This window comes from Leptonotus elevatus, chromosome 4 (genome assembly GCF_054856555.1).
Source record: "Leptonotus elevatus isolate MCC_2025b chromosome 4, RoL_Lele_1.0, whole genome shotgun sequence".
Classification (NCBI taxonomy): domain Eukaryota; kingdom Metazoa; phylum Chordata; class Actinopteri; order Syngnathiformes; family Syngnathidae; genus Leptonotus; species Leptonotus elevatus.
This window is the reverse complement of record NC_141242.1, coordinates 6,195,707-6,219,530: the sequence shown is the minus strand read 5'-3', so window position 1 is coordinate 6,219,530 and position 23,824 is coordinate 6,195,707. Positions and strand designations below refer to the sequence as shown.

The 23,824-nt window shown below is 37.5% G+C and overlaps 1 protein-coding gene and 1 long non-coding RNA gene across 2 annotated transcripts; one reads left to right on the top strand and one right to left on the bottom strand.

Moving 5' to 3' along the window:
• The first annotated feature begins 1,084 nt into the window (after positions 1–1,084).
• ano5a (anoctamin 5a) lies at positions 1,085–23,110 on the top strand. Its single transcript, XM_086074139.1, has 20 exons — positions 1,085–1,429; positions 2,689–2,750; positions 8,759–8,860; positions 11,192–11,263; positions 11,329–11,613; positions 12,187–12,306; positions 12,385–12,500; positions 12,589–12,723; positions 12,819–12,924; positions 13,021–13,081; positions 14,239–14,390; positions 16,435–16,512; positions 17,532–17,754; positions 17,865–18,043; positions 18,111–18,208; positions 18,291–18,421; positions 19,792–19,997; positions 20,116–20,309; positions 20,403–20,508; positions 20,977–23,110. Exons 1-20 carry the CDS (start codon positions 1,360–1,362, stop codon positions 21,160–21,162), a joined length of 2,682 nt encoding a protein of 893 aa, XP_085930265.1. The 5' UTR covers positions 1,085–1,359; the 3' UTR covers positions 21,163–23,110.
• On the bottom strand, positions 1,221–18,411 carry LOC147175243 (uncharacterized). The gene is made up of 3 exons (XR_015094631.1): positions 18,276–18,411; positions 5,749–5,845; positions 1,221–1,421 (listed from the first exon to the last, which is right to left on the bottom strand). It is a non-coding gene; the product is annotated as an uncharacterized LOC147175243 (long non-coding RNA).
• Positions 23,111–23,824: the final 714 nt, after the last annotated feature.

Genomic DNA, 23,824 nt, shown 5'->3' with positions numbered 1-23,824 from the left:
TCTGCTGAGCTTTTTAAATTTATTTATTTATTTTTTATTATTTTTTTTTTACTGATTTTGACACATGAACATTTTTTGGGGGGGTTATCTCATGTTTGTATTTGTTATAGGCTAGTGGACGCCAGTATAGTATGGCTGTAAAGTGTTGTAAACTTACCAAGCTTATATGTAAAAAAAAAATTAACATGAACATCATGCAAATTAACTTGCAATTGTGATTGGTAAGCTAGATCATGAACCAGAAGTGTTGACATCATCCAAATGATGCGTTTTTATTGGTTTAGACACGCAAATATGTCATGTCCACTGCAATCCTCTATGGATCTGAAGTGGTTAAGAAAATAACTAATGAACGTAGAATTTGGACTTTACCGAGCCAACTATCATTTTACTTGAGCAAAATCTCATGGCACAAACATCAAAACAACAAAATTGAGTGCCTACTTGTTATACCATAAAGATTTAGGGTAAAATATCATTTGTTTTGCATACAAAGATAATCTGCAATATTGTTGATCATTTTATTTTGTTAGGGAAATTTCGTATTCACAAAGCCCAATTTGTTAAACTTTAAACTCAATGTTTAAAGGTAATTTAATTGATATCGGTTGTTATTTTGAGTCTCTTCATTTGTAAACAAGAAAAGTAAAAATACTTTTGACGTAGGCCTATAATCAATTCTGGTTATTGGAAGTCTGTCAATAATTTGTCTATAAAGTGCTACTATGTGTGTAATTTTTGTTTATGACGATGTAACACAAACACTGAGCTGGAATGTATGTTTGTATATATTTATTTTGTTTGTTTTAATTTGTTGTTATATTGATTTTTTTTTTTTTACTGAATTGTCAAGTTTTTGCCAATTAAAAATTATTTAAAAAAAACACACAAGTGGGCGTGACAATGCAATATCATAAGGTAAAAAAAATGAGGTAAACACAACACATTGTAAACGTAATCAAACAGAAGCGGCCCCTTTTTCGTTATTTATCCAGGTGCAGGATGCGCAAGGCAGTTTCAACGCAGATGTTGAGTTAGCTAGCCGGCTAGCCGACTTTGTGCTAAATATGTACTTCGTTTCGGTGTCATATCTAAATTACAAGTAGGCACTGCACTCGGGTTCCAGTCGGGCTCATATTATTGGCTTGACACGGGGCGCCACTCCCCTCGCGGACCTCCCTCTGTGCAGATCCTGGGGGACGTACGGTAGCAGGCGGCGGTTACTGGGTACTGGGTGGAAGGTACCCCGGGAGAAGTGAGCCGGCAGGGAGGACTCCGAGGAAGAAGGTCGTTGGGCTCAGGACACGCTCAGCTCGATGTGGATTAACGCGCTCCGTTTGTCCAGTCAAAGTAGTCGACATGAACCGAGTAACGGGCAGGAGTGGAGGGGATAGCTTGATAGAGATGAGCCCGTCTGACTCCTATAACGGTGAGTAGTTTAAAAATCAGCATTGCTTGCGTTGCAAACGACTTGTCAAGTGTTTAAAATTAGACAGTATTGACACCCACTCAAATGAACCAAGTTGTTTTTGACGCTGGGTTTCTATAAAACTTCATATTGACATAGTAATTGCTGAGCTATTTCAGGCAGCCAGTGCTGACAAAAATGACATTATGTCATTGCCAAAATTACCCTGCACAAATGCACTGTATGTTTTTTCTTTCCAAAATCCAAAGTCTCCTAAATTTAGCTACCACATTAGTTTTGCTTCTGGAGTACAGAACAGCACTTTAAAATAAACTGAAATAAATTGTTGTACATTTAATAAAAAATAATCATACATTTTGACAGTAATAATCAAGAAAATAATAATTTGTAATAATAATAATAAAAGAAACATCCGGTGTCAACTTTGCTGGCTGCCTGCTGTTCCACCAGTGACCTGTTGGCGGTCTCAAGTTGTAAAAAGTGGTGGTCAGATTCAGAAGAGGGAGCGAAGAAGAGCCCTAGCTTTTACATGCAAAAATGAACTTTCACATAAGCATTAACTCTTTTTTTTTTTTTTATTACATTATCAACAGTTACAGTCAACACTATGCATCTATGTGTCCTAAGTTTAGCCACCTCACAAATATGTTGAGTGAATGGAAAGAGTGACTTTTCAAGCCTGACAGCTGGCTCACTTTCTGGAAACAAGCTCACAGAGGCAGGCAGTCGATAGTCAATCTAAAAAAATCTCTCTGGTTCTGACTTAATTTAGTCTTCAGACATTATAGTGCGTTTGTGGTCACTAGTGGACAAGCTTCTATAATGTAACACAAATCTGTTGTCTTTGTTTTGTATCTCTTACAAGATTGTAAACGCCATTTTGTATTCATTATCATTCATGTTTATTGTAATATGGATCCAGCCTCTCTGATGTGTTTTTAAACCTCTTGTCATGGTTCTAATCTAAACGCATCCATTTGTGTTGCACACAGTGGTGGGAAAAACAAATGTAAAATCTTGTTTGAATTTTCTTACTGGAGTCGCTTTGTGTAGCCGACACGTCATGGCCGAGTTCTGTGGCTGGTGGGAGCCTCAAGTATAAAAATAGACCACAACACTAGCTGCTCTGTACCTTTCTGCAGCTGTTCATGATCACTTTATGACTCCATTTCAATACCGCTTGACATGCCTCTCGCATTCTTTATGTGCAAATGAATCAATATTCACTCCAAACTGGGTCTCATGTTGCTGTCTTTCAGATGATGTAAATGACTACTACCACAACTCGGCCAGCCCAGGACCTCGATATGGACAATCAGAGGTAAAAATGCTCTTCGGCAAATAGTTAATCGAGGTTTATGACATCAGTTTGCATTTCTTGCTTCTTCCCAGTACTTTTTCCATTGTAAAAATATAACTTCTTTTACATAGCCTGATCCGTATATATTGTGCCTTATTGACAGGTGGTTGTTCTGTATTAAGTGGATTTTAATGGAAGTGCGTTGCCAAGGATTCTTTGTATAAAAGGCTAGAGATGACCCATGCTAATGTGTCATCTTCCCCCCTTTTTTTATTAAAGTGTCAAGGTGTGGAGACCTGTGAGTCTCTCAACACCAGCATGGCCACGCTGGCCTCGTCAGACCACAGTGACGAAGTACAGGTGGACGCTCACACTTTAGAGCCTATCAGTTCTTTGACTGGGGTAAGACGCCAGTCCAGTATACAGATGCATGCTGCTGCGGTGGTTTGCATGAGTGTTTGGATATCTGATGCGTCAATAACTCAGCCAATAGTTGTTTGTCATATTGGATTTGAAGGATTTTTTTTAAAGCTAAATGTTGAGCTTATTTGTATACATTTTGATAATGCATCGGTCTCCAGTTGTTCTGTTAGGTTAGGGTCATAGGACACGTTCTCACTGTCAACTCGGTTCCTCCACAGTTCTGGAAAAAGCGGGCGCTGTTCCTGAAGTTTCGTTCAAGGGTATGGCATGGTAAAAACATGCTTTTTGATGTGATGCGATTCAATGCGTACGGTCCGTCTGCTGCCGCAATTACAGCTTGAGAAAATGAAATGTGTGTCAGAGCTGATGTCAGTGTGCATATCTGCTGGCAAGAGCTGATTGTCTGTAGCATGTTTTGAACTCCTGCTGAGTCATGGAAACGTGCTGGGGTGATGCATCGTGAGAGTTCATTAAAACTGCTTTGTTCTCACATGCGATCATTTTATGCTTCACTAACTCACTCACTGCCATTGATGGCTTTAGACGTCATAAATTCACTTTAACATTTGTTTCCACTTTTGTTAACAAGAGTATGAAAACCTAGATATTTTTTTGTACATTTAGAACAGATGTAAAATTTGCGATTAATCGTGAGTTAACTAGTGAAGTCATGCGATTAATTGCGATTAAAAATTTTAATCACCTTATACCCCTAATTTTTAATAATCTTTTCTTTATAAAAACAATAATTGTAATTATTTTTTTCCAATTTTTAATAATCTTTTATTTATTTATTTATTTTAGAAAAGAGTATTGAAAATTAGGGGCATCGGGCGATTACCATTTTTCATCGTAATTAATTGCATGACGTCACTAGTTAACTCACGATTAATCACACATTTTACATCTGTTCTAATACAATAAAAACAATCTAGGTTTTCATACACTTGTTAACAAAAGTGGGGAAAAATGTTAAACTAATAGAAATAGTTCAAATGAATTTTTGACGTCTATAGCCGTCAATGGCAGTGAATGAGCTAAGGAGAAAGTGGCAATTGGATCATAACGAGTGTTTGCTACTTGTTATTGGCCTCAATGTGTGTGTTGGTGTGTTCTTTTGCATTTATTGACCCAAGCATTACAGTATGTTATCGATCGAGACGCTGCACGGAACTTATGCGGCTGACCATATTGGAAGGTCTGCACTTTAGAGCCTTTCCTTTACTTATAATGACCTTCTACTGAAAAAAATTGGGAAAATATAAAAAGCACAAAAAAGCTCTTCACAATTAGAATGATCAAATCACAATCAAACTCATGTTAAATGGATGTCAGCACACACCTGACACCAAGTGCTTCTGATTAACCCCAAATAAAGTTCAGATGTTCTAATAGGCTTTTCCTGACATTGTTGCAAAGCCTCAGAGGGATGTCATTGTTCAAAGCATCAGTCAGAAGAGGAGACAAAAGAATTTCCAAGCTATTAAATATACCGGTACCATGAAACACAGGTGAAGGAGTTGGAGGAATTGCTGGTAAGTAATGTCTTTTTACATGTGACAACAATCCACCATCTTCTTCCTATGTCTAGGTTATGGATTAGAGTAACAAGATGATTTTATAAAGAAGAAACAAATTTGAAATCCAAATGCATGTGGGAAAATGTTTTACGGTTCAATGAAATCAGGTTTGAAGCAACGAAATCTCAGGTTAAGCTTACTTGAACAGCTGAACTTTATTTGGGGTTAATTAGAAGAACTAAATGGTGGCAGGTTTGTGCAATTTCACTTCAGTTTGAAAGTGATTGGTCGATTCGGAAGACGGGCACATTCCACAGTGGGTGTGCACACTTGTACAACCACATTATTCAATTTATTTTTACTTTGCATCTTGAAAATATATATTTTTTTATTTGTACACGATATAGATCACATTGTTGGATAAAGCTATAAAATCTTCTTATTTTTTTTTTTATCATAAATACCTAGCATCTGAACAGGGGTGTGTAAACTTTTTTTTCTTAAAGGGATACTTGACTCATTGAGCCATTTTCAGCAGCAAAAAGGTCATATTTTGTCCAGAATGAATTTGGTAACTTAATTATTTTTTTTATTCTACAATTAATGTCTTAAAATACACATTTTTCTACTTGCTGTCGACTGAAGATGATATCACGTAGTAGGAAACGACCAATAATAGCTCGCCTGTTTTCTGAGCCATGATTGGTTGTTACCTACTTCCTCAGCGCAGGTGATGTCATCTTCAGTCGACAGCAAGTGGAAAAATGTGTATTTTAAGGTATTAATTGTACATAAAAAATAATGAAGTTCAAATTCATTCCGGACAAGATATTAACTTTTTGCTGCTGAAAATGGCTCGATGAGTCAAGTATCCCTTTAAAAACACTGTTTCTGTTGAATTTCTATCTGCGTAGTATTTATGTTCCGAAAACATCAACCTCTGAAAAAGTCATAATTATAAACATTAGGTTTATATTTCCCCTAATAATTAGTAACCTGCTGTGTTACACCGTGTTTTACACATACCACATACATAATACAGCAGAAAGCGGACAAGAAAGGAAGCGAGACATCACCCAGTAGTTTGGGGGTTAGTGGTGGACGGACAGAACTCGAGTCGCTCCACTTGGCAGAGGTGGATCCAAACAGAAGCCCCGATTCCACATGGCTGATCTGTAATTACAGCAAATGAGAGAGTTGTTGCCGTTGTTAAGGAAGGCCGCCGCCCTCGCATGGTCATCATAAAGTAATTCCATCCAGGAGCCAGAGTGGGAATTCAGGCTTTATTTGGGATAAGACGGCGGTTGAAAAGGTTAAACATTTGGACTTGAAGCCTTCTCTAGCAAATTAGTATCCAGCTTTTCCACCCACAATGGATTTACATACATTGATTGATTGCTTTTAGACTCTTGAGTAGCCGGACCGCAGAGCTCCATCAGCCTCGGCAGACTAGATTATTCATGATTTAACTGCTTCTTATACAGTTTGTTTCCACCCCATGTAATAGCCTGTCTGTTATTGAATTAGCTTGCGAGCAAGTAGCATTTCCCACCAATGTGATGTCATCATCCTGAGTATTTATTTATTTTTTTATTTTATTTTTTTAACCCTCCTTGCTCGAATCGAGCGTGTGAGGGCTTGCACGGAGTTCCTCTGGTGCAGGCAGACTTGAGGGCAGCAATGCTTTCAGTGCTCGCCTGCACTCTCTGGAGGAAGGCGAGGGCGCTCGTTTGGGAGGCCGGCTTTTTCCCCTGACGCATCATAGCCGTAAAGGGAGGAGGACCATGGAGGTAAAGTGCGTTCTCTCCTCCTCACAGACGTGCAGACAGACAGAGTGGGCTCTTTTTGTCGACGTTGCGTGTCGCCCTTGTGCTAAATGTACGTTGTCACTGCGGTGATGATAAGTAGCGCATGGTTATGTTTAGCTGCCTGAACAGCTGAAGAAGCACCAGCCGCTAGCAGACATGCTGTCCAGTGCTGGCTAACATATATCCCTGATATGTTTGGATGCCTTGCAGCTTGTTGAGCCGTAGGTCCTCTCGGCATTACCAGCCTGTGTGATTTGAATTTTAAATAATGTTATGCTTTTAAAAAACACACAAAAAACAACAGTGGTTTAGGCCTACGTATTGGATATAAACAATTTTTCACAGCAGTCATTTGACATATAATATTTGTAAACAGTAGACTGCAAAAAAAAAAAAAAAAAATACAAAGTATAAACTAAAACACAAAACTTAGAGGTGTAAATGTAATACAAACCCGTTAGATTTATTTTTTTAAGAATCTGGTTGAAAGTGCTATTTATTTTTGTAATTTTATGTCACCAGAGGTAGTTTGTACTGCTGCATTTACTCCATTACATTTACTTAAGTAACTTAAATTAATTGTACAAAATAATAGAAAGGTAATATACTTTTTACTTTTACCTGGGCATGTTTCACAAGAAACTACTTTTACTCAGTTTCATTGAGCTATAATATGCTTCCTACTTTTATCCGTCTGTTTTGCTTGCGTTTTGGTTTGTCAGACTCTTGTCACATAACTGATCACCAATCCAGCGTAACCACTAGCAGCTAACCCCTTAATAACATTTGACTTTGCTTTCCCTAATTAAACGGAGCTAGGCAGTCACATGACACAGATGCTGTGGCTGATGGACACGTAATGGCGTTAACTCGCGGTAGTGGAAACTGAAGTCACTGGCGGCCATCTTGCGTTGCCATTCGACTGATTTCTCAGCGGCGTATGTTGCGTATGGTTGTACCAACAATTCTGGGAAAAGTTCTATTTGCACATTTCGTTGGTAATAATTCTATTATAAATGTACTTTCATAATGTAAGAAAAATGTCTTGAGTGCTACTGAAAGATTAGTCTGTATAATTTTTTTCAGAACCATAAAAAATGAAATGAAAGGAAAGCCCATCAGGAAAAAAAAACATGCAAAATGATTCTATTTACACATAAATAATAGGAGACTGTCCAGTGAAACATAAACATCTGTAAGTCATGATTCAAAATATTAAGATCATATACTCTTCTGAGGCTCTAATTTGGGATCTTGGCGTAAAACCGCACTGTTAACCGTGTTTTCAGTGAAAAACGAACAGGAGTCGTCAGTAACTGTGGCAACACAAGATGGCTGCCTTTTGGCTACAGCTGTGAGGGCACTGTGAGTCCAAGTTATTTTTACACATCTGTGCTGTGACCTCAAACAGAAGGAACGTAAAGTGGCTAGTTTATGTGAAGCATTCTTATCTCATACTGTATTTTTATCTACAGTCGACCCCCGAATGCAAATAATTGAAAACAAAATTGAAAAATAATTTTGCTAAAAAAATTAGAATTAGAACTTACTCCCCTGTTACTCAGCAGGCCTACTTGAGTAGTTTAATTTTTATTTATTTTGTTTTACTCAATAATTACTTGCTCTTACTTAAAGCTGCAATATGGAACTTTTTTTTCCCCCAAATAACTTTACAATAAGCTTTTAATTTGAACATGTATGACTGAAATGCCTTCTAATTAGTAGATTAACACCTTAGCTGTTCACAATTTGTACTCCTGCAAGCCTCTGGCCAATAGTTTTCAGACTGGATTCGGGTTAGAATTTCCCCGCGCCCTGTCTGCAGATGCAATGTGCGTGGTGTGTATGTGAAGAACGTTATGTGCAGTTCCATTTTTGGTCAGCAGGTGGCAGTAGCGATTCGAAATGGAATATTCTACCTTCAGTAGCTTTAATTAATCTATAGAGGACTACTTTTTGCTTTCATGTGAGTCACATTAGTCTAAAATAACAGTACCCTTGCTTCAGTACAACTTTTAGCGACTCTACCGACCTCTGCGTGACACTATGGAATCAATTGAATCCTCCAAATAACCCAAAATCATAACGGTACGGCTTGCCTGTCTAATTAACGACAAAAATATAATTGAAAACACAACAATTGTATAATTTGTACCTGAGTGTGATGCTTTCTACTGACACATATTGTGCCTCTGTATGTTGTTAATTGCACTGACAGACTTGTAATGTTAATCACATGACTATTGTGCATGTTGTAAGCGCTACAATCTCGTCATAGATCGAGAAACAGCAGCAGAGCAAAGACTTGGTGTACTTCCGCGATGGAGTGCGCAGGATTGATTTTGTCCTGTCCTACACTGAGGAAGGTGATCGGAAACATGTAAGAAACACGTACACACCTGTTTGTTTGTATCCATGTTTTGTTGTTTTCAAATTATTTACTTATATCCTTAAGATTTTTTGTTAATTATTCAGTTATACAGCAGGAAAAAAATCATCAGTGAGATGATTGTGTGACTTTAAAAGACCTATCTTTCCATACATTTCCAATTATTATTTCCTAATTTTATGAACATTAAATTTTAGAGATTGCACTCGACCGAAGTAACTTAAATCATTCACTGCCATTGACGGTTATAGACGTCAAATATTTATAATATTTTAACTATTTCTATTAGTTTAACATTTTTTTCCACTTTTGTTAATCAGAGTATGAAAACTTAGAATTGTTTTATTGTACATTTAGAAAATATCTAAAATTTGTGATTAATCGTGAGTTAACTCGTGAAGTCATGCAATTAATCACGATTAAAAATTTCAATCGCCTCAAGCTCCTAATTTTTAAATGATCTTTTATTTTTTTTAAATTACGTCAGGCGATTAAAATTTTTAAAATTGTAATTAATCGCATGACTTCAATAGGTAACTCACGATTAATCATAAATTTTATATCTGTTCTAAATGTAAAATAAAAAAATCTAGGTTTTCATACTCTGGTTAACAAAAGTGGAAAAATGTTAAACTAATAGAAATGGTTCAAATTAAATTTTAACGTCAATAGCCGTCAATGGCAGTGAATGAGTTAATAATATTCTATGTGGTCTGAAATGAATAACAGTGTACAGAGATCAGAATATATATGCCTTCGGATGATAACTGCCCTTTTTCCATTTCATGGGCCGTTTTTGATTTGTCTGGTAAGAACCGGTTCTTACAGGATGTCCCCTTACTCCAGTGGGAGTCAGCAGCGACATACTCTAGATAGCGCAACACTGATAAAAGAAGACACAAGTGTTCTCAGCTTAGAGAAGTTATCTTCACTCTGACAAGGTCGCTTTCCCATTTTGTGAAACGAGTCCAAATCTTTCCGCAAACGCTGCATACTTTGTGGCTAGCGTTGTTACAACTTCCAAGAGGTTCATAGTTGGGTGTTTGACTTCACATCCGCCTGTTAGGATTGTGGTTTGTTGAATTTTAGGAGCTTCTATTCAAAGGGCAGATCACTGGTCTGCCGGGAACAGCAGCATTTATTGTAAAGAGGAAGAAACAGGAGGCCACGTCCTGTATGTTATCCGTACTTTTCAGTCACTGTCAGCTATAACAAGAGAATGATTGACATGTAATTACACCACATACAATTAGTACCACCATCATGACCAACATAAGAATTAGCATAGGCCTAAGTGGTCATCAAAAAAAGTCTTGAAAATATTATTGGAAGCCCGTGTATCATTATGCAGTTTGAACTAACATTGTGATTCAATTAACAAATCCAAATGTGTTGTCCTAAAAAGTTAAATACAACTGAACTGTACGTAGGCAGTGATTGTTTCATGTACCACCACTTGTGCAGAGGTATCTCCAAACTTCTTCCTCCGAGGGCCACATACAGAAAAATCGCAGGACGCCAGTGCAGCGTTGAATTTATTTCTTTATTTACGTGAATTCATCAAGCATACCAGAAATCAGTGAATCAAGCAATTGCATATTATATTATATTATATTATATTATATTATATTATATTATATTATATTATATTATATTATACCGTTTTTTTTTAGCTGATACCTGAACTGCTTTCAAAAAGGCAAACACTTTAGGATTTTACAAGATGTTGGGGTGGTCGAGACCATGTAACCCACCAGAAAATATCAGCCCCTGCTCTGAACAGAAGCCAAATCCCATCTCTACATTCAGAACCAAAACAGGAATAATCTTGTCATAAAACGGCAACATTGAAATTAAAGTTTCTTGAGAATCATTCATGTGATATTTTCCCAGTTTGGACCTTGACACAGAGCAGAAAGTGGCGGAAAATATTTTTGCTTGTAAAAATTTTATTTTTTCACCAAAGTGTTATGAAGAGAAATGTTGTTGAAACGCTCTGAAGTATATAAAAGACATTTATTAGTAGCAGATGTAATTTTGAGCATATGCTGTAGACCGCATAAAAAGGGGTGGTGGGCCACAAATGGCCCGCGGGCCATTTTTTGAACACCACTGCACTAGCGCCACATTTTTGAGAAACACTGTGCTAGACATAGCGCACAAAATGATGCATTTATTCTCAAGACTCATACTTTACCAATACTCTCAGAACAAAAAAACAATAATTAAATACAAATGTACTAATAGAGAAGTATAACAATGGATATTTTTCCTCTAAGAAAACTGAAGCTTACAATATTGCTTTTTTTGTCTTCCAAAAAGGGAAGAAAGAGGGAGTTGTACGAGGCCAACCTCGAGAAAGTCGGCTTGGAGCTGGAGACGGAAGACAAATCTGTAAGCGTCATTGATTTGATAATGTCTCGCAATGAAAGCCTGACAAGCAAATGACCACATTTCAGGAATCGGAAGATGGAAAGACCTATTTTGTGAAGATCCACGCGCCATGGGAAGTGTTGGCCACCTACGCAGATGTGCTGAAAATCAAAGCCCCCTTCAAGGCCAGCGACATGTCCAAGAAATATGGCATGCCCATGAAATGTCTAGCCACCCCTTTTCGTCTTCCGGAGCACATCATGAATCCTCAGTCGGATTACTTCACCACTACTTTCACCAAAAGCAAATCGGACTTCTTCCTCATCGATGACAAAGACACATTCTTTTCCCCTGCCACTCGCAACAGGATAGTAAGTATGTTTTTATGCAAGTCTTCATGTCCGAACACAAATAGACAAATAATACGTCGTCATTGCTCGCGTCAGCGTCGGTTGCAAAACTTTGAGCGAAATAAACAGCCCACAACATTAACTCATTTGCTCCCAAAAACGTATAAATACGGTCTACTTTAAATATTACCACACTCCCAAAGACGTATTTATATGTTTTTTTCACGTTGTTGTTTTTGCACACAGAAGGCTTTGATGTTGCAAACAACTCTTCCCCCCACTGATTTAAACAGATTTGTGAATACCGGTAATGATGAAACTTAGCTATATTCTAATGCTAATACAAATGTACTTTTTTTTTCCTGATGAAAGAAGAGAAAGAAGAGACTCTTATGTTTTTATAGCAATAGAACACAATATTCCGTGAGCCTTGCAAAATCCGTCAAAATGCAGTAAACCAGCCGGGAGCGAAGGGGGTTGCTTCAGTGAAAATGGCTGGGAGTGAATGAGTTAAGAAGCCCTGCAAAATAAATCTACAAAATAAAATGTCAAGGCATACAACTTGCAAAAATGTGATTTTGTGTCTTTGCCAAGGTATACTACATCCTCTCCCGATGTCCATACGCGGAGGATGAATGTGTAGAGAAAGACAAAAAGGGAATCAAGAGGCTGCTCAACAACGGCACCTACACGGCGGCATATCCGCTGCACGATGTGAGATCCCCTTTTAGCTAAACGTGATACATTATTGAAAATCATTCTAATTTGTCCTGTGCACGTCTTCACATGCAGAGCAGGTACTGGACAAGATCGAAGGATACAAGTTGTGAAAGTGAAAGATACAATCTGTACCAATACTGGGCCAAATTCTCGTGTTTCTTCAAAGAACAGCCCCTCAACCTCATAAGGTAACAAAACGGCACACAGTGGCAATGTTTGTTCCATGAACATATTCATACAGCTCACAGCTAAACATTTTGTCCCCCCCCCACTCAGGAAGTACTACGGGGAGAGGATTGGCCTCTATTTCGCTTGGTTGGGGTTCTACACTGAGATGTTGTTTTTTGCAGCGATTGTGGGAACATTTTGTTTCATGTACGGAGTGTTTTCATACAAGGACAATGAGTGGAGGTGAGTTTAATAAGGAAGAGTGCAGTATATACGAATAACACGTTGTCCAAAGAATCATGCTGATTCACATGCTTTGAATTCCAATTATGCCCCAGTAAAGAAATCTGCAGTGACCAAATTGGAGGCAATATTGTCATGTGTCCGCTGTGTGACAAGAAATGTAGCTACTGGAAGCTCAACATAACCTGCAACGCGTCATGGGTGAGACATCTGTTTTTCATCATCTGTGCGCCGACTTTACATTGATGACTGCATCGCAACAATCTCTTAACATTCTCAACATGTCTTTTCTTTCAGCAATCGAACCTGTTTGACAATGTGGGAACTTTGTTTTTTGCCGTTTTCATGGGGATTTGGGGTGAGTCAATTCTTGAGCTGCAGCACCTCCTAGTGGGCCACATGAGAAACTGGAACGCTTGCCAAACATGCTAACCTCAACTTTGTGTAGATTTTTTTTCCAATGGATTTTGAAAAAGCAGAATGTCTTGTTATAATACACAGCTAGCTAGATGTATAGATTATGGTATGTATTGCTATAGTTGAAAAATACAAATTTATAAAGAAATTGCCAATTATAACCTAAAATGTGTTCACCAACCACCAACTCATACTGGCCGCATCCTTTAGAGATGGACTGTTTTTTTTTCAGGGCCAATACAGATACCGATTATTGGTAGTCAAAGAGGCCGACAACCGATATTCGCTTCCACTAAAAAGGGAAAATACTGGCATCAAAATATAAATAATATAAAAAAATTGTTGAAATGGTCATTAAACATTATTGAAAATGTTTACGTAAAAAAATCTTTGACAATTAGACATCTTTGTTTTAAAATTTAAACAAAAAGTTGGTGAAGGGCCCGAGATCATCAGCATGTCTTAAAAAGTTAAATGAAAACTTAAAACATGTAAATACCTCCCTATTGTTTTCTACAGCAAATACAATTTTCCAAAATTTCTAAATATCTGAAATGTTACATTTTCACTCATCTCAGTTTTAATTTCAAACAAAAATAAAATGTGTAGACTAAGAGCATTCCCAGGGTCAACAGCAGCTTTTATAAAGTCAACTGAAAATGAAAATGTAAATAAAATAAAAAAGAGATAAATTGCTTCGGCTGTCCGATTAAAAAAAGCAGAAAAAAAGAAGCAGATGCCAATACATAAAAAATGCTGAATACCAGCAGCCTATGCTTGGTTTCCTTGTCAACACTCTCAAACATAGAGTGCAAAGTATTATTGATAGTGATGTATAACGATAAAGTGATGACTTACAATATGCACAATATGTACCAAATCTTCTTGGCCCACTTCCCTCCACCGTGTAAGAAATAAGAATGTTGCTAACATTAGGACCACTGTTGCAATTTTTTATTGTTGCGAGAAGAATCGGAAATTTTGCTAAATACAGCAAAAACGTCACTAAGTTAGCAAAACTTCAGACATATGTTGTAGCTTCTGCTTGCTACCTCGCTATTAGCATCCACGCGTGACCACGTGGGATTTATTGTACAGTGACATTGTTCCTGGAACTCTGGAAGAGGCGTCAGGCCCGGCTCGCGTACGAGTGGGATCTGGTGGACTTTGAGGAGGAGCAGCAGCGACTTCAGATCCGGCCGGAGTACGAGAACAAGTGCACCAGCCGCAAGCTGAATCCCGTCACTCAGGTGTTTATGTGCTCATGACGTACGATACTGTTTATATATGTGTTTTGAGTAGACTGCAAATGTGTATACAGTGGTGTTTTGAGTGAGTTTATTTATTTATTTATTTTTAAATGTGTGCTGATTCGATGAAGTGTCAACTTTAGATTTGGGTGCTTTATAATGTCAGTCAACTCACTTGACGGGATATAGCGAACAATTCTACAAAAACAGGCATCAAGTTTACTGTCAACATAAAACTAATTTAACATAGCATAATTCAACTAAATAAACATAACACTAGGACAGGGGTTTGCAACCTGCGGCTCTGGAGCCACGTGACTCTTTAGTCCCTCTCCTGCAGATCTCTAGAAAAAATTACATCTTTATTTTTATTTTTTTAGATAAAATATTCTTCAAATAAATTAATGATTAAATAAAAATGAATAATTAAATACTAAAAAAATCCAGTCAAAATTTTTAAATTGCCGGAAAAATAGATAGAAAGGTTTTTAAAAATACCTTTAAAAAAATGTCCAAAAAGTGACCGTACAGAAAGCAGGAAATTACAATAAATGCCCATGAAAAAAGGCAGAACATTTTTCAAAATGTCTAAAAAAAAAGGCAGAAAATTACCATAATACAGTATGTCCATAAAATTGCCAAAAATGTCAGATATGTCCATAAAACTGCCAAAAATGTCAGATATTTAACAGAAAGGAAGTGAAGTCTAAAAATGTATGGAAAATGTTGTATGAAAAATTACAAAACCAAATAATAAATAAATAATTCCAAAAACAAGACAAAAGGTAGAATATGAATCTCAAACTATTGGATGCTGCATACTTTTCTGTTATGGCGCAGCTCTAATGAGCTCTTGGGCCCTCAGTACATTAGACACACTATTTTGTTAATCACAATGTTCGCATGTTTTCTCCAGACAGATTTTTGGTTGCTGACCCCTGTACTAGGATAATTACACATTGTGTATTTAACTTATTCACTGCCATTGATGGCTATAGACGTCAAAAAATCATTTTAACTATTTCTATTAGTTTAACCTTTTTTCCCCCACTTTTGTTAACAGGAGTATGAAAACCTAGGGGGAAAAAAATATTGTACATTTAGATATACAATTTGTGATTATTCGTGAGTTAATTGGTGAAGTCATGATGCCCCTAACTTTTAATAATCTTTTATTTTCTTTTTTGTCAGGTGATTAAATTTTTTAATTGTAATTAATCGCATGACTTCAATAGTTAAGTCATGATTAATATTTTTTTTTATTTCTGTTCAAAATGTACAATAAAAGTTTTTTCTAGGTTTTTATATTCTTGTTAACAAAAGTGGGAAAAATTAACTAACTAAATAACTAATAGAAATACTTCAAATGAATTTTTGACGTCTATAGCCGTCAATGGCAGTGAATGAATTAAACATAGCCACACAGCTTGCCTTTAGTTGGCTAGCTTCATGCTAACGCTAACACATAAAGGAAAATGTGTCTATAACTCTTTAAGCGACTGATATTTGAACACATTTGCACATTCAACATAATTACTCATAGTCGTTATCTTTATGACGCAATGATGGCACAATTAAACTTAATTAATCTCAAGGCACCACTGTTGTAAGAAGTCAAATGAAGTTAGACTCGACGTCATTGAAAAGAAAGTGTGTGGTTAAAATCTGCCTTGACCACATGGTGCCCACCTGTAGGAATCAGAGTTGGTTCTTGAGAGGACTGCGACTGATCTCGTGGGGAAATTATTTCTCTGCTGGGTCACCGTGTTATTCTGGGTAAGGGTGGTGCTGAAAATGGATGGCCACTTTTAATTGTGGGAGAGCTTTTCTTGGTGGCGTACTTAATCTGAAAAAGACTCAAAGCCACAAGTTTCCTTCTGTGCTCCATTATCGTAATGTGTGATCATTGGGCCGACATCAAAGTAATCGGCCTGATTTGGTTTCCCTCAAATTTAACGTGAATGATAATTAAAAGGAACCTTGTGGAGTTGCTTTTCAGGCTGTAACAAAGTGTGACTGACTGTTTTGCTTGCTGGTGCAATAGGAAGTGGAGCCTTACTTACCCTTAACAACAGGCAGGTGTGCACGCATGTGTCTGTCTGGAGCCACTGTCCTTTTGTGGGTGAGCATTTTATTTACCATCTTTCAAGTTTAGGTTCTCGTTTCCTTTGATATTCTGTACAAGCATCCTAATAATGTTGTGCTGCGGGGGGTGGGGGTGGGGGGATCTCGCAGATTTCATATACATTCACACCCTATGATCCTGCAATGGTTGATCAAAACTAATTGGCATGTGTCTTACAGTTTGCTAACTGTTTATTTTTTTCCACTTTAAAATAAATAAATAAGTATCAGGCAATTTAATTTTAATTAAAAATGTAATCGGAATTATTCACATGACTTCAATAGATAACAAATCTGTTATATATATATATATATATATATATAGTTTTCATAGTCCTGTTGACATAATAGTGAAAAAAATGTTAAACTAATAGAAATATGGCTGCATATTTTAGTCATTGATACAGTAATTTCATAATAATTCATCAAATTGAGTTAAAATTAAGATGTATTGTACTGTAAAAAGGGTGATATTGATTTGTGTTGAGGTCATTTTTCTGCCACTAGATGGCATAATTGCATTTGTAAGACGGTGGTGACAGCTCAGTGCATTTTTCTTTTCTTTTCATATTAAGAACAATCTAATCTTTAACATGAAGCAACTTGTGAAATGTTGCACATTTTTAAAATTGTAAAATACAACTTGACCCTAGTCTCCACAAATATATGCATTATTATGAAATGTATTACTGCTCAATTTTGACATGGACGTGTCTGCTGTGTCGCGACTGGAATTCCCCCAATACAGGCTTTCCAAATAAGGGGCGGTCCTTAGTCGCGCGTTTAAAAAAAAAAGAGTGGCGTTAAAGGAACTCAAAATGAACTCAATACATAAAAAAAGTTTGCCAACTGTGCACGTGAGGTGGTCTCACATATTTTCTCGATTCATTCCGGCTCCCAGCTTGCTTTGCCTGTGTCTGTAGTTTACCGTCTGCACTTGTAACAATACTGTTAGTGAACATTGTATCCTGTCACAGCAGTCATCTTTTCACCTTCACTGTCATCTTTATCCCAAAGCTTTCGCTGACCGTTGCCTGCATCATTGGAGTGATTGCGTACCGCCTGGCTGTGTACGCTGCCTTCGCCAGCTTCATGAAGGAAAACTCCCACCTGAACAAAATGGGCTCCTCAATCACCCCGCAGCTGGCCACGGCTGTAACCGGCTCCTGCATCAACTTCGTCATCATCATGATCTTGAACCTCATGTATGATCGAGTGGCTATTTGGATAACTGACCTCGGTATGGCCAAAATGGCGTACTTCAAACGTGTCAACGTTTTTTTTTATGTGTATGAAGTGTGTAAAGTCTGTGTGTGTGTGGTTTTTTTTTTGGGCTTATCGTTGCCACAGAAATTCCAAAAACCCATGTGGAATATGAGAACAAGCTGACAATCAAGATGTTCCTATTCCAGTTTGTCAACTACTACTCCTCCTGCTTCTACGTGGCTTTCTTTAAGGGGAAGTTTGTTGGCTATCCTGGAGATTATTCTTACATGTTTGGCCAAAGGTCCACACTCAGGAATGAAGAGGTAGATTCAATTTCAGCTTCATTCTGTTCTGTTCCTACCATTCAATTTCCCAAATGTTTGCATTTAGTGTGACCCCGGCGGCTGTTTGATTGAGTTGACCACCCAGCTGGTAATAGTGATGACCGGTAAGCAGGTGTGGGGCAACATCCAGGAGTCTCTGGTCCCGTGAGTACGCCAAAATATCACCCAAAAATACTTAATAAATCTGTTTTGCCTGTACATGTTCACCTACTTGTTACTCTGTCAGGTGGTTAATGAACTGGTGGCGCAGCAGAAAATCTCGGAGACACCCGGAGAGTCTGTACACGCGCTGGGAGCAAGACTACAACTTGCTGATGGTTGGGCAGCTGGAACTCTTCCATGAGTACCTGGAAATGGGTAAAATGGCCAAGTTGAATACATTCAGTCAGTAAATGGGATATCGTACGGTTACACTTTTAAAAAAGTTGGGTAAAAATTAACTAATTAACTCATTCACTGCCATTGACGTCAAAAATTCATTTGAACTATTTCTATTAGTTAATTATTTTTCCACTTTTGTTAACAAGATTATGAAAACCTAGAAATGTGTTTTATTGTACATTTAGAACAGATATAAAATTTATGATTAATCGTGAGTTAACTATTGAAGTCATGCGATTAATTACAATAAGAAATGTTAATTGCCTGACACGATTAAAAAGAAAAGAAAAGATTATTAAAAATTAGGGGCGTCAGGCAATTAATTGTTTTAATCGTAATTAATTGCATGACTTCACGAGTTAACTCGTGATTAATCACAAATTTTATATCTGTTCTAAATGTACAATAAAAAAATCTAGGTTTTCATACTCTTGTTAACAAAAGTGGGAAAAATGTTAAATTAATAGAAATAGTTAAAATGGATATTTGACGTCTATAACCGTCAATGGCAGTGAATGAGTTAATTGACCCATAAAGTGGATCAGTCCATTTTTGATCCATAATTGGGTTACTTTTGACCCAACTGTTTTTAGAGTGGACATTCTGCCGTCTAAAGCAGTGGTTCTCAAATGGGGGTACATGAAGGCACTCCAGGGGATTGTGAGATTTTAAAATATATTAAAAAAAATTATATGTAAATATTTCAAAATATATATATATATAAATTCATAAAATTAATTTTATTTTCAGTAGGCTATTCAATTTCAGTTTCCTAAAAGCACCAGAATGGTTCGACCCAACTTGTCATATGCCACCTAGAATCACCTGTCATCACTTGAATATTATTTCTTTTTTGGAACAGAGCTTTACTATGACCCCAAAAGATGACACTTTATGTTGATAATAATTTGTATGTGCACAAATCTTTATTTATAATTAAATTAATTAAAATAAAAGCTATATTTTTTTTGGCTATATATATTTTTTATTCCAAAAAGACCGCATACATACAAATAGAGTTCCAAAGTTTAATAAATCAGACAATGATGGCACAGCACTTGGTTTTAAGTCTTTTTTCTTTTCTTTTTTTTAGCTTTTCCCTGGGAGTATGTCACAGAAAATAAGGTTGAGAGAAGGCTTGTCATGATGTCGCCATCATAGATCGATGAACAAAAAGACACAATTTTTTAGTAAATGGAATCATAATTTTTGGACCAATAAGTAATTGCATAATTGGATTGGTGTGCCTCGTTCATGAGATCAACAAATCCAGCTCGACCGAGAGAATTTCATCCTGCAGATGGTGCTGTTTCTTCCCTAAATGTTCATCTTTCTTTGTGCTCCAGTGATCCAGTTTGGTTTCATCACTCTGTTTGTGGCCTCCTTCCCCTTGGCTCCGCTGTTGGCCCTCTTCAACAACATCATCGAGGTTAGAGTGGACGCCTGGAAACTCACCACTCAGTTCAGACGTCCCGTGGCGGCCAAAGCTCACAGTATCGGAGCCTGGGAAGAAATCCTCAGCGGGATCGCCATTCTCTCTGTTGTTACCAATGTAAGACGTGGACGAGATCACTCACAGATGTGCTTATTCCCGTCAACATTACTACAGTTTGTTGACGTTGAAAGTTGATATTGCCTATGTTGCTTCTTTTTTTTTTTTTTTTTTGCAGGCGTTCATTGTGGCCTTCACCTCTGAAATGATCCCCCGACTCGTGTATATGTATGCGTACCAGCCAGATCGTTCGATGAAAGGCTACATCAACAACAGCTTGTCTGTGTTCAATATCTCAGCGTTGCCACTGGACAACAGGCCAGAAGAAGAGGAGAATCCCCCCTGGCTCAACGCCTCCATCACAACCTGCAGGTGTGTGTGTGTGTGTGTGTGATGTTGTTGCTGATGATATAGTGTTTTATCAGTTGTTGACTGAATGCTAATGCTAACTCACCAATCATGCAGGTACCATGACTATCGCTACCCTCCTGGCCATGAAAATCAGTACGCCCATACAATGCAGTATTGGCATATTTTTGCTGCCAAGCTGGTCTTCATTATCGTCATGGAGGTAAGATTACTTAGGCAACACCTGCTGACCATATTAGCTGGCAAGGGATAGACGCTTTCCGCTACGGATAGCCGGGAGAAGAATTTAGAACGTAGTAGTTTGTCGTAGGCTTGCAAAGTGTGGTCTCTCTGAGGCAATGTAGTGCGCGTGCTTCAAAATGCACTTTGAAGTTCACCACTAGATGGCGCTAAATTATACACACTGTCCCTTTAAAAAAAGGCAAAAAAAAGTGGATTTTTAATTATTACTGTTAAATATTGGCAGTTTAAAAAAAATATATATATAATATTAATAATAATGTAAAATAATATTTAAAAAAATAATAACTACACTAACAAACCCAAGTTCAACATTAGAATAAATCCCATTGCTGATCCTTCATTTTCATTTAACATAGTGTGTCTACATGGCCGAGCACATTTTATTTGTGTTCGAGTCTCTTCATGACCGTGCCTCCCTCCCCTGCAGCATGTCGTCTTTCTGGTCAAGTTCTTTCTGGCCTGGATGATTCCCGATGTTCCGGCCGACGTGAGGGATCGCATCAAGAGAGAGCGCTACCTGGTCCAGGAGTACCTCCACAACTACGAAGTGGAAAAGCTGACGAACGAACTCAGCGCAAAGCAGGACGCTTGTACCTGCGAAGAGCATCTCTAGCACGGAAAAAAAGCTGCTGCTCAGTCAGCAAGACGTGATGGCAACGATGCAGACGCCCGTGCCTGCTTGTAAATGTTGATCCTGGAGTTGACTGTATTTAATGCGTCATTATGAAATGACACACGCACTTGTACACACATAGCCTTTATGAAGGAGCTCGAGGTGTCCGCCGTCCTCAGCTGTCCCGCTTCAAGCATGCTGAAAACCTCGAAGACTTGAATATAACTGCCTCGTATTTATGGCCTTTGATTCTTTTGCTGTAATTGTAATGCTGAAAATGATCACATTTTGCCTCGAAGGAAACGGAAGACAAGCCACGCCTTCCAGAACTATTTATTGTAATAGCCACTTATACGTCGCTTAAGAGCAGATGCCTTAATATATATACGTATATCACATTTTGTCCTTACTTTGACAATCAGCCTTCCCCGTCATATATTCAGTTTATATGTGTTACATGCCAAAGATGAATGCATTACTTAATTCACTTTACAAGTTTCTGCGGTTCCTGAGCATTATTATCAATATAAACAGGATGTCCCTATACATTTCCATACATATAACCCTATTAAAAACGTTTTTATTTACAGTATAAAATATGCTGGTAATGACTACCATTGTTTAAAAAAAAAAAAAAAAAAAAAAACACATTGCATTGTGTCCTCCACTGCTGACATGAATATATTAGCACAGCTGGAGATATGTACTTTGAAAATACAACCTTCATTTCTGTGACCACACTCTGTAATATTTGACATTTTGCCACGTTTTTGCTTCGATTCAATAGACATTGTGCTGCTCCTTCTGGTGCGTTCTGCTTGGCCACCAGGGGGCATCATATGGCAGACAAACCGTACAGATAGTCAGTACGTGGCGATAGTCACAGATAGTCTCTGTAAGCTGCAAAATATTAGCCGTTCTATGTAGAGGATAAATAATATATGCCTGTGAGGATTGTTCAGGATATAACAATCGTTATTGGCAGTTTATTAGCATTAGGCTAAATTAACTTTAATAAGGCAAAGCTGTGTGGCTATTTTAAAAACACAAATGTTTAAGTCTCCCCCCCCCCCCCCCCCCAGACATGTTTCTTTATGATTGCATTTTGTTCAAAAGCATTTTTTTAAGGGTATCTGAAATACGAAAAAAATGTAATGCTAAAAAAAAACTACACTATATGTATGGAAACTTATGGGACACTTTGTAGGGCACCGTGCTTATATTTAAAACAAAGGTACCTTTAAAAAAACCAGCATTTTATTTTAGCATGAGATCCTCCTCATTCTTGAAACATAACATGAAATAAAAAAATCTGCTGCTGTTACCACTGTGATTAAGAAAGCAATTTGCCATCGACGAGTCATTCAGGCTTAACAGCTGCTGCGAGTTGAGAAGTGAAAGCCTTGACTGAGTGAAGACCCCTGTTTCATGGGCCCCGTGTTTACCAACATGCTGGAGCTGATGAAAAGCGTCCACCTAATTTCCACTTTGCTCCAGTACACAAAGCACCATCACCCTCAGACTTTTTTTTTTTTTGGATGGCACAATGCACTTGATGAAAAATGACATAAGCCAAAAGCATGCCAGTATTGCGGTTGCCATGACGACGATGCATCCAGCCGAGTGTTTTGTAGCAGTAAAGTGTGACAAGTTGTTAATTTGCAGGATATTTAATTTTTAGTCTTTAATTGAAGTATTTAAATTGTATGTAAAATATTTAATTCAGTCATTTATTCAGCTAATCTTATTAGAACTTTATACTTTTTTTCAATTATTTTTCTGTGAATAGCAAACATGTTCTGATGCCTGCTGTCTTTTGTCAATTTTTATTATTTTATCAAGTGAAGCTTTTTACTGTTCTTGTGCTATCCAATCATTTGGTTCCGTTTTTTTTTTTTTTTAACATGTCTTGTATTCAAAATTGCAGAATAAAGTCCAGTTAAACCCATGTTTGCATGATTTCTGAATGTTCTAACTGGCCACACTGCTGCTTTGCTGATGACATTGGCAAGCATGAACATTCGCACAACAGATGGGCCGAGCTGATGCCACTTCCTAGTCAGTGTTTGTTCGCACTAGTGGGTGTGGTTAACACTCAAACACATTGGCACACTCTTCTCACCTGGCAGACAAAAACGGGGGCAACATGCACGTACAGTACGTGTATTTGTATTCTACTCGCCCTGCCCATGCTGCAATTACAGTAATTCTGTTCTTGCAGAATTACACACAGTTTTCCTTTTTGAAAGAAGAGGTGTTTCGGGAATTTTTAGCTGGTAAAGATGTTTGTGCTTTTTTGTTTTATTTTTAACCTACAACTGCGACATTTTCATCCGTTGTCGTGATTGGTCAAAACAAAAGTTGCTGCATTGCCCAAACAGCTCGAAATATTGGACTGATTATCCCGCTTTTCCCGAACCGATCACATTGGAGCAGTCCCAGAATGATATTATGGAGAAACATTGTTTGTTCGTGCATTCTATTAGTTCACCACTAGATGGCAAACATGTCGACACACTGTCGCTTTAAAGAGCCTAAGAGGCGTTTAACAGTGCCACTAATTTATTTATACTTTATGAAAATTGAGCACATTTATTGAAATGGTACAAAATAACGTTGTATTCACATTTCTGCATTTGCATATTCACCTATTAGGGTTTTG

Excerpts from the sequence above, each read along its gene's own strand:
- ano5a (XM_086074139.1), top strand. The coding sequence starts at position 1,360 with ATGAACCGAGTAACGGGCAGGAGTGGAGGGGATAGCTTGATAGAGATG. Across the intron at positions 2,751-8,758 it reads CTCGATATGGACAATCAGAG|ATCGAGAAACAGCAGCAGAG; the intron begins GTAAAAATGCTC and ends ATCTCGTCATAG. Across the intron at positions 18,044-18,110 it reads CCACACTCAGGAATGAAGAG|TGTGACCCCGGCGGCTGTTT; the intron begins GTAGATTCAATT and ends GTTTGCATTTAG.